Source organism: Pangasianodon hypophthalmus, chromosome 26 (genome assembly GCF_027358585.1).
Source record: "Pangasianodon hypophthalmus isolate fPanHyp1 chromosome 26, fPanHyp1.pri, whole genome shotgun sequence".
Lineage (NCBI taxonomy): Eukaryota > Metazoa > Chordata > Actinopteri > Siluriformes > Pangasiidae > Pangasianodon > Pangasianodon hypophthalmus.
In genome coordinates, this window is record NC_069735.1 from 1,177,601 (window position 1) to 1,192,093 (window position 14,493).

The following is a 14,493-nucleotide window of genomic DNA, read 5'->3' on the forward strand; positions in this document are numbered from 1 at the left end:
GCTTCGCTAAAGTTAGCTAAAGTTAGCTAATGTTTTGAATTGACTCTGCTGCAGTAAAAATAACGATCGCTAAACTAGGTGAGATAGATTTATAATCGTGACAGACGTTAGTCCCTGTTCTCATTTACGTTATAGCAGCTATAAACATTTTCGTAAGCAGCCTCTGTTTTTACGTTAGTAAGACAAAAAAGAAAAAAAAAAAGCAGAACGTCATGTTAGCGAGAAACTGTAAAACTTCGTAAACTCCTGTCTCCTTCCATAAATCTTATAGAAAACTTTACCTCATAAACAATTACGTTTTTAATCAGTTTACGTTATGTTATGAGAAACCTGGGATATCGTTACCGGGACGATACCAGCACAAAATGGTGGATCGGATTTTGGAGAAAAAATATCGGATCCTGTAACAAACAGCAAAGTTCGGAATTGTAGCCAGAAAAGAAATATACTTTCAGAACTGGAACATTTCCATATAAACTTTTCTTAAGTATGATTTGATAATATTTATGCGTTATTATATATATATATTTTAAATATATTTTTAAAGAAAACGATAACAGGGCTGATACTGAGTAAGGTTTCGGTATCGGTTTCGGAAAAGAAAAAGAGGTATCTTGCCGTCACTGTGCGTGAGCTGTTACTATAGAAACGATAACATGTTAGCTGCTGTTATGGAAAATGAATCAATGAATCCTTCTGACCAATCAGAATCCAGAATTCAACAATGCTGTGGTGTAAATGTAAATATAAGACTATAACGTGAACTGAAATAAAAAAAATAATACAATTCTGTCGATACAGAAATAAACAAATAATCGTCATCTGATTATCATTTTAATTATTATAAAAAATATACCACAGACACGTAGCTATAAATACAAGACATGAACGTGTAGTGGTTATACTCTGACTACGAGGCAAGAGCAAAGAGGATTTTACAGTTACAGAATCACACCGTGTGTAATTTTACAGAACACACACACACACACACACACACACACACACACACACACAACAAGCAGTGAGATGAAATCAAATCAACCCGACACCGACGTTCTCCCACAAGCAGCAGGTCACACGCCGAAAAGAAGACAATCACGTTACAGTAGATTTGAAAAATGAGGTGAGTAACACAATTCTTGTGCTCACACAGTCTCGTTCTCTTTATTACACACACACACACACACACACACACACACACACACACACGGTGTGAGCATGCACAGACCTGGTTTCTTTCATGTATACACCATCTGTAAACACTGGCACTTAACTACTGAAGCTGTAAAATGTGTATAGACACGCACACACACACACACACACGCACACACACACACACACACACACACACACACACATACTGGTTTTTAAGTCTTACGAGGACTTTGCCGGCCAAACCAGTTGAAACGTGGTTTAAGGGGACCCACCTTTCCCTTTGTGCTACAGCAATGCCGTAAACATCAAAAAATTTGGTTTTTTTTTAGCAAGACAAATTTCACTTCAGATTTCTTCTACGCAAAATTAAACTCTTAAACACAAGACCTGACATTATGGTTGCATATAAGGACCGTCTGAGAAGCTCCCGCCTCCGACAGAATTGGTACTTATAAGGTCACACCGCTTTATCGGGACATCAGTTTAACAATACACAAAAAAAGACTTTACACTGTATTAGAAGGACAGGCATGTTTTATTGGTACTCGACTTAACACAAACACAAACATGACCACATGGTGATTTACCGGGTCACCTGTGACTTAACAGAACAAGTCCTTCTATACAACAATTACAGAACATTAAGCAACTCAGGTTAGGGATACTACAACTGAGCACTTAAAAAACATAACTGTTAACTGTTAACATAATTTTTAACTCTGTTAAATACAGTCCCCTCTGAAAAGCAAGTTCAATTATATTGTTTTTCCTATACCTAGACATCTGGGTTTAAGATCAAATGACGAATATAAAATGATAGCTCAGAATTTTAGCTTTTTTTCCTGATATTTACATATAGATTTTTTAAACATTTTATTTTCAAGTGATGAAGTATGTTGGAACATGTGACTGGTGTTTCTTGTTGCCCAGGTGTATCCTGTTAAATTGATAGTTTAAAGAATTAGTAGCTATGAACAGCTACTCTTGTTTTGAGCGATGTATATGGGATGTATGTATGCTGGCTTGATACAGTTATTGCAAGTAAGGGATATGAACCAAATATTAAGTGCTGTTTAATTTACTTTAAGAGAATTTGTGCCTATACCAAAAGGTGCCATGTTTTAATCTGTGTAACACAGATATAAAAATCAGGAAATGAAAGCTGAAATTCTAAACCATCATCTCATATTCATCTTTTGACCTCAAACCCAAACGTCTTCAGTGTATAGCAAAAACAGACTAATTGAGCTTGCTGTTCCGTTACTTTCAGAGGAACCTTTATGTAGCATCCCTTGCCCATTTTTCCTGCTTCTAACACATCAACACAGAGAACTGACTGTTATACCAATATATCCCAACCCTCAACAAATGCCATCGTAGAGAAATAATCAATGTTATTCACTTCACCTTTCACTGGTTGTTATGTCTGATTGGTGTATACAACACGTATCAAAAGAATCAATTAGATTGTGATGTTTAAAATTGTGAACCTTATAGCCAGCTTATTGCACATAAAACAGCAGGTGCTCTATGGGACATGGGCAAAGCATCTGTGTTTGAGACTAAACAAACAAGTATATAAATATGCACATCATACAACCATAAAGACTGGGAGATATGATGACATATACTTTTGTTTCAAATTAAAAATAGGTAAAACAAAAATGATAATTATGAGTTATATGACTAAAATAAAAGTCAAAACCACATATATAACTTGGAAAATACAACCAGAACATCCAGCTTTGGCTTCTTTTGGTGGGTGATCCTTCTGCATCCCTGTAAGAAGAGATTACCACATTATTCAGCACACAAACAGTGTGGACTGATCATGACCAAAACAATTGGGCATGTAACACATCAATATGTTAGAAAAACCTACCAATCTGCACTGGTGCACTCATAGACACATTCATATTCTCACTTTCAGTGCCATTCTCAGATTCACTTCCATCAGTTTAGCCAGGAGAACTAAATGAACACCACGGTAGGGTCAGGGTTTTGGGTTTGGCAGCCATGGCAGAGTCTACATTCCCACACCAGATATCTCCTGGGGTTTGGAAGCTTTTAAGTGCAATGAAAGAAGATGACGTTGCCTCTGTAGTACGCAATGACTTTTGTAATTTCTAATCCATCAGTAGTTTTTCTTATTTTCAGTACAAGAAATTACAGATGACTGAAGACACTCCTCAGCTTCATCCACTTTAGCTTTGCCCTCTGCCATTAATGATTCCTCAACATCTCCATGTAAATCACTTCCACCAGCTCCCTCTCTTACTTCCAACAGTTGCTGGCTTGCAGATGTTCCAGTGACTGTTGTTGGCAGCATTAAACTGTCTGATGCACTGCCTAAAACTGCAACTTTTGATGTTCTGTAGGTCTCAGACACTTGCTTACCCTGAACTTTGCTTGAAAGATTATCTGAGGTTTGTGTATAGCTCGCTTCACTGTCATAATCTACATCAGTCAACTGCTCCTCATAAAGTAAACCAACTTCTTCTCTGGCCTTAACACACACTTTGCCCTTGCTTGCACCTTCAGGATTCAACTTGGCAATCTGGGAATAAATAGCCTTTCGTTTCTCCATATTCAAGGGGCATTCTCCTTGTAACTCTACTGAACTCTCAGATTCACTGTCTGACTCTGACTGTGGCACATATTCTTCATCTAGTGATTCATCCTCACCAGTACTTACTCTCTAGTACCAGAAAACAAACGATCACTAGAAATTGCACTTGCAAATGACTAAAATTTATATAATGAATTATAAATGCACTCACCCATGATAGTGACTCATTCTTAATAAGTTTTACAAAGCAGGACTTGTGCCAAAAACAATTGCAGACTGCAAAAGAGAGAGAAGTAAATAAGTAAGAATGTAAGACTTCAATACACATAAAACTAAAAACACCACAACTGTTGCCTTAACTCAATATAAAAAGATGAAGCTTAGAATTTTATTAATAATTTTCAAACCTTATGAATTTATGAGACCAGGACCACTGTCTGGAAACAATGGGCCAATTGGACAAACCATACCAGTTATAAATTAACTGCCATCTTAAATACTGTAAAGTACATTACTGACCTTTGCATCTCAGACCAATCCATTTGAGTGATGCTACAGGTCCAACACATGCTGCACATTTGTTCATGCTCGAAACAGTTGTGAAGACCATTTCATGTTTACAATTCTGTGAATAGAATTAATAAAACTCATTTGACATCACAACCAAAAATATTTGTCTAAAAGTAACTCTAGTGGAGGAATAACATGGAAAGCAAAATCCATTTATTTGATGTTAGATGATGTGCACTTTGGGCATTTTCACAACTCAAATACAAATACAGACAAAAAGAGCATGCCTGTTAGAGGTTTTACTCTTGACTTTATATAACAAAAGCTGAGGTGACAAAATACTAACAAGTATCTGGATATTCTAGATACTGCATCAGCATTCTCTTTCACACGTCTTCATTTTAATTCTGGATGTGTTTAAGTATGAGGCAATGGTGACAAAAAAAGCAAAATGTATGTTTTTAAAACAAATCAAAAATGATCAAAATAACTGATAAATATAGGTTTTGATAGCAGAACATGTTGCTCACTAATGTGATATTCGACATAGTGTATGAATGGCTTTGGTCATTACACATACAGTAGATATTTGAAATTATGCAACATGAAATAAATTATACAAATAATGAAGGAAATTATTGATGATGTATTCCATAGAAATATCATAAGCCAGAAATAATGTCTATCCAGCAAACTTACTTTTTCTGTTTTCTCACTTGGTGCTATTGTATCTTTTTCCTCAGGCCCAGATTGCTCCTTCACAATGGTAATCTGAAATATTAGACAACAAAATGTTAAGGTTACAGATTAACCAGGCTAGGAGTATTTTCTGGCAAACACCAAACACCATTTTCATGAATTAAAATGTTACACCGAGTGGGTGGTGGGTACAAAAGTTAGTGTCACATTCAAGATCCAAAAGGGCAATACAATTTTTAAACCTATTTTGGTTCAAACATGCATTAGCTTTAACTAATGGTGTTTTCCATGCAAACTACACCATTAAATAGGCAACAGTAGTCTACAACAAATGTGCTATGCATCAGTTCCTTGACACTCACACTATACTATGTCCAGTTACATTTTCTGACATGTCTGACCTCCAACAGCTCTCTGCATGCATGTATCAGGCACACTTTACTCTCGCACTCGACTTTATGACTATTTGATATACAGGAAGTGTATCCAAAAAAAATTGAAGACATCAAAAAAACTCCATTCTCATTCCAAACATCAGACAGGCAGGGCAGCTATAGTGTCTTTCTAACCAGTTTAGTGACATTAGCAGGCAATGGCTATCCTTTTGGACATAATTAATCAGAAGATGATCTCAAAATTACCTTTTCTGTCTCCTTTCTTGGAACCTCAGACTCCATCTTGTCCTTTATAGTCGTCAGCACTGTTGTAACCTCAGTAATGGTTCCAGCTGTATTCTAAAAACAAAAATAACAAGAGATTTCTATGATGATAAACCAGCACCCAAGTCAGATCAATACACATTTACAGTGCACCACTCCCAGTGACTCTGAAGAGGCAGATAAATACCTAATAATGTATATGGTGTTCATGATATAGCTTCACAAAGTGAAGTCCCTCGAGACCATGTTTCTGTCAGACGCTTTACACACAGCTGCTGATGTGCATTTACTATCACATGTCTACAAGGTCCCATTAATACCCAGTGTACTGATAAACCAGTGCTGTGCCACACACAAGCTGATGAACACAGAGTCATCATATAAATCAATACTGTCCTCATATACCATGTACTAGTCAAACACACTGACACACACTAATATTCCTCTGGTAGAGGATCCTTATAGCATAGTTCCTAAAGGTTCTCATTAGACACAGTGTTCTCATAAAACAGGTCTCAGCCATACACATCACATACACACACTAACTACATTCTTAATATAGTGCCTACAACTGCAGACACTTCTATCTCTGTGCTCAAGAAATGTTTCCAGTGCGAGGAGCAGCTCACAGACACACTTCACTATTACAGTGCACCAGTCCCAGTGACTTTAAACAGACAGTGTACTGTGATTAAAAACTCCCTCAAACTCCGCAAACTGCACAGAACAATTAGGGAGATAATTAATCAGATGATGATTTCTACAATTTACCTTTTCTGTCTCTCCTCCTGGAACATCAGTCTCCAACTTGTCCATCACAGACGTCAGCTCTGATGTAACCTCAGTGACGGCTCCAGCTATATTCTAAAAACAGACATCACAAAACATTTTTCTCATTTCACAATTGTTACACACACACACAGTATTCCCAAGAAGAATTTGGAATCAGCGATTTTCTGTAACAGTTGTGCTGGAAGTTTCCAACGAGTTTCAATCAACAAATTTTCAGTTCATCCACAGTAGCGCATCAGCTGTCTTCCATCACTGCATCTCTCAAATGCTCTATAGGGTTTAGGTCAGGGCTCTGGGAAGTGTTCATATGTGCACTGTATATACAGTATAGTAGGGAAGATCACTGTATAGATGGTATACTATTTATACCCATATAATGAACATCCATCAGTGACAATGATGCCCGTAAAAACAGTGCTGTAGCTGATTAACTCATAACTGCACCCCACACACTGTAACGTGTGTGTCACTGCTGTACTCACGGTAGACCACATATATACTCAGTGCTGCTCCTATAATGGTCCCCTACTACTGAGGGATGAGAATATAACACACTGCACATAGTAAAAGGAATGAACTCTAGTCAGTAACTGTACATCTGTTAAATGCCAATTTAAGATAATGTATGTGGTGTACATGATATAGCTTCACAAAGTGAAGTCCCTCGAGACCAGGTTTGTGTCAGATGCTTTACACACAGCTGCTGATGTGCATTTACTATCACATGTCTACAAGGTCCCATTAATACCCAGTGTACTGCTAAACCACTGCTGTGCCACACACAAGCTGATAGGGGGATCATTAATCAAAACATGATTTCTATAGTTTACCTTTTCTGTCTCTCCTCCCAGAACATCAGTCTCCAACTTGTCCATCACAGACGTCAGCTCTGATGTAACCTCAGTGACGGCTCCAGCTATATTCTAAAAACAGACATCATAAAACATTTATTATTAATAAAACCAAATTTTCAATACTTATTATTCAAGCTTGTAAATTGGGTATAGAATTGTATATGTAAAATCAACAGGTTTTAATTCATTATATATTTCTGTAAATGACCTGTTCTGTTTGGTTGATGGCTGCCTGGGTATCTTCGGTCACAGGGGTAAAGGGGTCTGCCTCAGAAACAGCCTACAGAACAGGTTAAAGAGCAAGATGAAAGGCATGTATTAAAACTGGAGCACTGCTTGGTTTCAGCAGACCATGTTAGCCATCTTCCAATTCTTTCACTGACTACAGGATACCTGGTGCTGTGACAGAGACTGATTGTCTTTCACCCTCCTGGCCTCACTCAATGCCATAGTGCTGTTTTCCTCTGGTGGCAGTTGGTGTTCTTCAGCTACAATCTGTGAAGATTTGTTAGGACAGTGTAAAATATTGGGAATATAATTAGATGATTGTAGCATGTAATGATTTGTAAGTTATGTTTGCACCGGCATGTTTAAGCGTGGCCCAATAACACTGAATAGTTCAATCTTCAATACCTTATTTCTCCAAGGCAACTCAGAATTGCCATAATCGTATGTGATTTCTTCTCCAGGGTCGATGCTCCTAGTCGCAAATAAACACAGATGAGGCTTTCCCTCTACAGTGATTATTTTCATTTTGCTGTTTGGGCTGATGTGGTCATCATTGACAAGTCTCCCAAGGGAACCATCTTCTCTGGAAGCATCGACACTGAAGCATGATATAAGACAACACATAACATCTTGTGGCTGCACAGAAGACCTTTTCAAAACTTTATGCATTAGCATGATCTTACAGAAAACATTATATGAAGAACAATGCAATGTTATACATACCATAAGAGTCTTCCATTGAAACGGAATTCATACATGAACGCTTTCATGGCATCGTGATATAACTTCTGTCGTCGTTCACATTCAGCTTTGTTTATGAGTTGTCCTCTGTACTCCAAAAGAAAATCTCCCTTATCAAAATGAACACAACTGAATACTCCACGTCCTGTATGAGAAAGCACAACACCTGTTAGTCCAGTGTTTATTCAAACCGAGCAGCACATCTGCAGTGTTCTCTAACGTCCTGATGCTCCTAAATAAGAATAATAATTTTTTAAACAAAAAAAATAACAAAGAATGACATATTAAGACTTACCTATAAATGAATTTATATATTTCACATCAAATCCCTCCTTGTCTTTGGCAGCAGATGTGAAATATTCAGCCTCCTGTTTGGGATTGTCTCTCCTCCTCCTCCTCAGCTTCATCTCACACAGTCTGTACACCGGGCGCTGTGTGTCCACGCACAACTCATCCTTAGTACTTTAGTTCATTTAGTTTATACTTAAGTTTGAAGCCTTAAAACACTTTGGCCTGTATATAGGTTATTGTTATATAAATGTAAAGCAATGTAAATTTCCTGTGAGCCTACCGAGGGCTCCATCAGTGATGCTGAGGGATGTGCAGTTACTCTGCTGTGACGTCACCGCAGCACCAGCACACACAGCTGATAAACAAACCACACCACTCTCATTTATATACTATATATAAAAATATATAATAAACATATATATAATAAATATATATAGTTATTTAAAGGTGCGAACTAGCTTATTTACGAGGCGTGTAGAGACTGTCAGGGGTCAGAGAGAGTAAAACCCGCAGCTGCAGCATGATAAAATGTTAGTGTTAAATCGCGCGCCCCCGACGCGCGCCCCCGACACGCACTACAGCGGCGCGAGCTAACAGGAAGTGATGCAGCCAAACTAAGCAACTGCAGCTAACTAACAGTTAATAGAGTTCGCTCCGGGATTAATAAAATAACACCGAAATAAACACTTCTCCAGTCTCCATGCTGTTTGTTGTTTACCGGTTGTTGCTTGTGTTCAGCTAACGCAGGCCACTCGAAACCATTTGAGCTACAAACCATACACCCGCACTGTGTTCCGGAAGAGATGATTTAAAGATCAGCGATGTCGCACATTAGCATTAAATATCATTAGCAACGCTACCATGCTAATTTACCGATATTTCCCGTTTATATTAATTAAACCAAATTCACATAAACCATAACCTACACTTAAACTCATTCATTAAAAATACATTTGCCAAGTTTTTAAAGTAGAGAATTCTATGATTATTATGGTAACTAGCAGGATTTTTAAGATATACTCATTAGACTAAACATGTACCCCATTCTCATGAGCATAATCTTTTATTTTTTAATCTGAATATGTATAAACTAAAGTAAACGTGCATTTTGCAATATAATCATATAAAGTACATTTAATAAAGTGTATAAAGTTAATTCTCATACCTGTTTTTTAAAGATTGACGTATTATGAGTTCCGCATGATGACGCGCTGCACATAGAGAAACTCCGCCCACAAACCGAGACACGTGACATGAATGACATCGGCCGCAGCCAATCAGAGCGCGAATTAGGCGAGTCAGCGGTAGCCAATCAGAAGGCTCAAATTTTGTGTGAGTGTGTAAGTTGGTGCAATACCAAGACCAGACTAAAGGGGGCGCTATATTAAATTCCGAGTTAACACTGTGTAAAGTCAGTTTCAGGGGTATGTGGTGTAAGTGGACTTCGACCGAAACTTTGAATTTTAGCTTCTCTTACTTAGATATATATAGATATATTAGAGGAATTATGGGGACACTGTCCCTGTCCTCATAATTCCAAATGTCCCCGTAGTGTCGGTACGTAATCAGGTCAAAAGTCCTCATAAGCCACAAAAACCAACGCACATACACGCACACACACACACACACGCACACACACACACACACACACACACACACACACAAGGGCAGTTAGGAAGCCTTTTGAATTCAATAAGCAGCTTTACAGAAATCTGGATATAGAGTAGTCTCTAAGAACGTCCTCTACTCCGTCTCTAAGAACGTCCTCTACCCCGTCTTTAAGAACGTCCTCTACCCCGTCTTTAAGAACGTCCTCTACCCCGTCTCTAAGAACGTCCTCTACCCCGTCTTTAAGAACGTCCTCTACCCCGTCTTTAAGAACGTCCTCTACCCCGTCTTTAAGAACGTCCACTACTCCGTCTCTAAGAACGTCCTCTACCCCGTCTCTAAGAACGTCCACTACTCCGTCTCTAAGAACGTCCTCTACTCCGTCTCTAAGATCGTCCTCTACCCCGTCTCTAAGAACGTCCTCTACTCCGTCTCTAAGAACGTCCACTACTCCGTCTCTAAGAACGTCCTCTACTCCGTCTCTAAGATCGTCTTCTACCCCGTCTCTACGATCGTCTTCTACCCCGTCTCTAAGATCGTCCTCTACCCCGTCTCTAAGAACGTCCTCTACTCCGTCTCTAAGATCGTCCTCTACCCCGTCTCTAAGAACGTCCACTACTCCGTCTCTAAGCACGTCCTCTACTCCGTCTCTAAGAACGTCCTCTACCCCGTCTCTAAGATCGTCTTCTACCCCGTCTCTAAGATCGTCTTCTACCCCGTCTTTAAGAACGTCCTCTACCCCGTCTCTAAGAACGTCCTCTACCCCGTCTTTAAGAACGTCCACTACTCCGTCTCTAAGAACGTCCTCTACCCCGTCTCTAAGAACGTCCACTACTCCGTCTCTAAGAACGTCCACTACTCCGTCTCTAAGAACGTCCTCTACTCCGTCTCTAAGATCGTCCTCTACCCCGTCTCTAAGAACGTCCTCTACTCCGTCTCTAAGATCGTCCTCTACCCCGTCTCTAAGAACGTCCACTACTCCGTCTCTAAGCACGTCCTCTACTCCGTCTCTAAGAACGTCCTCTACCCCGTCTCTAAGATCGTCTTCTACCCCGTCTCTAAGATCGTCTTCTACCCCGTCTCTAAGATCGTCCTCTACCCCGTCTCTAAGCACGTCCTCTACTCCGTCTCTAAGATCGTCTTCTACCCCGTCTCTAAGCACATCCTCTACTCCGTCTCTAAGAACGTCCTCTACTCTGTCTCTAAGATCGTCTTCTACCCCGTCTCTAAGATCGTCCTCTACTCCGTCTCTAAGATCGTCCTCTACCCCGTCTCTAAGAACGTCCTCTACTCCGTCTCTAAGATCGTCCTCTACCCCGTCTCTAAGAACGTCCTCTACTCCGTCTCTAAGATCGTCTTCTACCCCGTCTCTACGATCGTCTTCTACCCCGTCTCTAAGATCGTCCTCTACCCCGTCTCTAAGCACGTCCTCTACTCCGTCTCTAAGATCGTCTTCTACCCCGTCTCTAAGCACATCCTCTACTCCGTCTCTAAGAACGTCCTCTACTCTGTCTCTAAGATCGTCTTCTACCCCGTCTCTAAGATCGTCCTCTACCCCGTCTCTAAGATCGTCCTCTACCCCGTCTCTAAGAACGTCCTCTACCCCGTCTCTAAGAACGTCCTCTACCCCGTCTCTAAGAACGTCCTCTACTCCGTCTCTAAGAACGTCCTCTACTCCGTCTCTAAGATCGTCCTCTACTCCGTCTCTAAGATCGTCCTCTACTCCGTCTCTAAGATCGTCCTCTACCCCGTCTCTAAGATCGTCCTCTACCCCGTCTCTAAGAACGTCCTCTACCCCGTCTCTAAGAACGTCCTCTACTCCGTCTCTAAGCACGTCCTCTACTCCGTCTCTAAGATCGTCCTCTACTCCGTCTCTAAGATCGTCCTCTACCCCGTCTCTAAGATCGTCCTCTACCCCGTCTCTAAGAACGTCCTCTACCCCGTCTCTAAGAACGTCCTCTACCCCGTCTCTAAGAACGTCCACTACTCCGTCTCTAAGAACGTCCTCTACCCCGTCTCTAAGATCGTCCTCTACCCCGTCTCTAAGAACGTCCTCTACTCCGTCTCTAAGAACGTCCTCTACCCCGTCTCTAAGAACGTCCACTACTCCGTCTCTAAGATCGTCCTCTACCCCGTCTCTAAGAACGTCCTCTACCCCGTCTCTAAGATCGTCCTCTACCCCGTCTCTAAGAACGTCCTCTACCCCGTCTCTAAGAACGTCCACTACTCCGTCTCTAAGAACGTCCACTACCCCGTCTCTAAGAACGTCCACTACCCCGTCTCTAAGAACGTCCTCTACTCCGTCTCTAAGAACATTTTCCCCGCATTTCTTATTTAACTTATTATTATTTTTCTGCCAGATGTTCCAAGTGACAATATCGTTTACACCGTAATTTTCCATAAATAGCACTGTGTATGATGGAAATGTCTTCAGGCCTGATATTTGATATCTGATATGACATTTTAGTTGGTAATGTAGTTTAAATCACCGGTTTAGCCCACAAGTCAGAAATGATCTCTGTATTAGTCATCTAACTGGAAATGTTTTAGCTCCATATGACAGCAGCTGCTGATGTGCGAGATAGATGAATACACAGAGAGAGAGAGAGAGAGAGAGAGAGAGAGAGAGAGAGAGCAGTGGAGAAAAATGATGAGGTTACTGAAAGAGAGAAAGGGAAGAATAAAGAAGTGCAGCTCGGGAGTCATTTTCTAAACATAAATAAGGCCAAGTTACAACCTGCTCTCTTCAGATGTGTGTAAAATAAATTCCTGAATCACATTATACCTCATAACTGTTAATGAGAAAGAGTTTATTTAATGGAGAGATCAAGAAAAAAAGACAGGGGGAGAGAGACAGAGAGATAAAGAGATCAAGACCCAGACAAAACAGAGACAAGATGAGAAAAGTGGGGTGAACCAATTACGCTAGCTTTTCCGATTCTCGCGTTTCCATGGGAACCTCCCACTGGAACTCGGCAGGAAAAGAACGGTGTCAGTCCCTTAGGATGTGATGATTTTATTAAATCCAAGCGGAACCTGCTCTTCAAACCCGTCCTGCTGAGATGATTAACACACGCGCCTCATTAAAATTTATTATTAATGTCGTTATGTATAAAAGCAGACAATTTACGTGCACAAAATGGCCGCCAGGAGTGACGGCTGCATTACCTGTAACAGAGGTAGCACATATCTATAAAAGCTAGCATTTTATATAGCTATATTTCAAATATTTATTAATATTTATTCGTTTGCGCTTTTCCTGGTCGGGGTCGCGCCGGATCCCGGGAACACCGGCAACAATTTGATATTTGATGAAAGCACTGAATAGGATACGATATTTCTGGTTTTGATTCAATTCGATTCGATTCTTAGATTTAATTATCGATTTTTATTTTCTCTTTTTCTTCCTTCAGACTAAAAAAGTGTTTTTTTTTCAGCCACTTTTTTTTTGCTAATAAATCCATTTACTGTAACTGATGCTAACTCTGATACTGATACTAACTACAGTATATACGTGTCTAATGTTAGCTAAGTTGAAAACACTTCGATGGATTTTATGAACTCAAAACATTCTCCGTTTACGGTGACAGAAAGCGACGTCGCATCTTTCAAGCGAGAAAATCAAGATAAAGCATTATTATTATTATTATTATTATTATCATTATTATTATCATCATCAATGCAAGATGGGAAGAAGGGGGCGGGGCTTCTATGGGTGTCTGGTAATATAGGAGAGTTCAAAATACCTATGCAACTGTCAGTCATTCCAAATGTCGACTGACTCATGTGCTGAAATAAGACGACTGCTCTTTTTTTTTTTTTTTTTTAAATAGATTTTCGAGTACTCGAGCTCTGAGCTCGTATGTGAAATCGTGTGAAGGTTGTACAGTGTATTGTGTTGGTGTATAGTGAAGCTGCATGTAAGGGATTGCAGTGTTTAAGGTACTGCATTGTTGGTAATGCCTCAATCCCTTTTTTTTTTTTTTTTTTTTAAGTGCTTACTGCTGCATTACGGCATACTCTGCAGTACAGGAAGAACAGCACAAAGATGATCCTCGATTCCACCAGTTCCTAAATAATGCAAATAAAATGTCTGCTTTGTGTTAATCTAGCACAAACACAACACACCTTTATCACACTGTTATCTCACTGTCACACTCTCAGACCATACACACACACACACACACACACACACACCTCGACAAATAAAAAAACATGGCAGGTTATGAAGAAAATGTTTGTAACAGTTAACTGATATCAAGTTATTCCAAAATAGTCGTTTCTGTTGATATGGAGGTATGTTCTGCACCACATCCCTGCTGTAACTTCTTGGCAGAGGTAGCCAGATTTCTATTTTAAGTCTCCTTGCACTTCATGGAGTCCATGA

The 14,493-nt window shown here is 39.8% G+C and overlaps 1 protein-coding gene across 5 annotated transcripts; it reads right to left on the reverse strand.

Annotated features, from left to right (window-relative positions):
• Positions 1-1,320: 1,320 nt before the first annotated feature.
• LOC117598661 (inactive histone-lysine N-methyltransferase 2E-like) lies at positions 1,321-10,115 on the reverse strand. Of its 5 annotated transcripts, XR_008301054.1 has the most exons (14): positions 9,664-10,115; positions 8,503-8,638; positions 8,190-8,352; positions 7,872-8,064; positions 7,632-7,733; positions 7,447-7,518; positions 7,215-7,307; positions 6,364-6,456; positions 5,575-5,667; positions 4,934-5,005; positions 4,244-4,349; positions 3,936-4,000; positions 3,038-3,219; positions 1,321-2,934 (listed from the first exon to the last, which is right to left on the reverse strand). XR_008301054.1 is itself a non-coding variant. In XM_053230053.1 (13 exons), exons 1-13 carry the CDS (start codon positions 9,760-9,762, stop codon positions 3,127-3,129), a joined length of 1,380 nt encoding a protein of 459 aa, XP_053086028.1. In that variant the 5' UTR covers positions 9,763-10,115; the 3' UTR covers positions 1,321-3,126. The 5 variants fall into 5 exon arrangements, 4 of the variants coding, with proteins under 4 accessions (XP_053086028.1, XP_053086029.1, XP_053086031.1 ...); XM_053230053.1 differs by having other exon boundaries at positions 1,321-3,219; XM_053230054.1 differs by lacking the exon at positions 3,038-3,219 and having other exon boundaries at positions 9,664-10,114.
• Between the last annotated feature and the right edge of the window lie 4,378 nt (positions 10,116-14,493).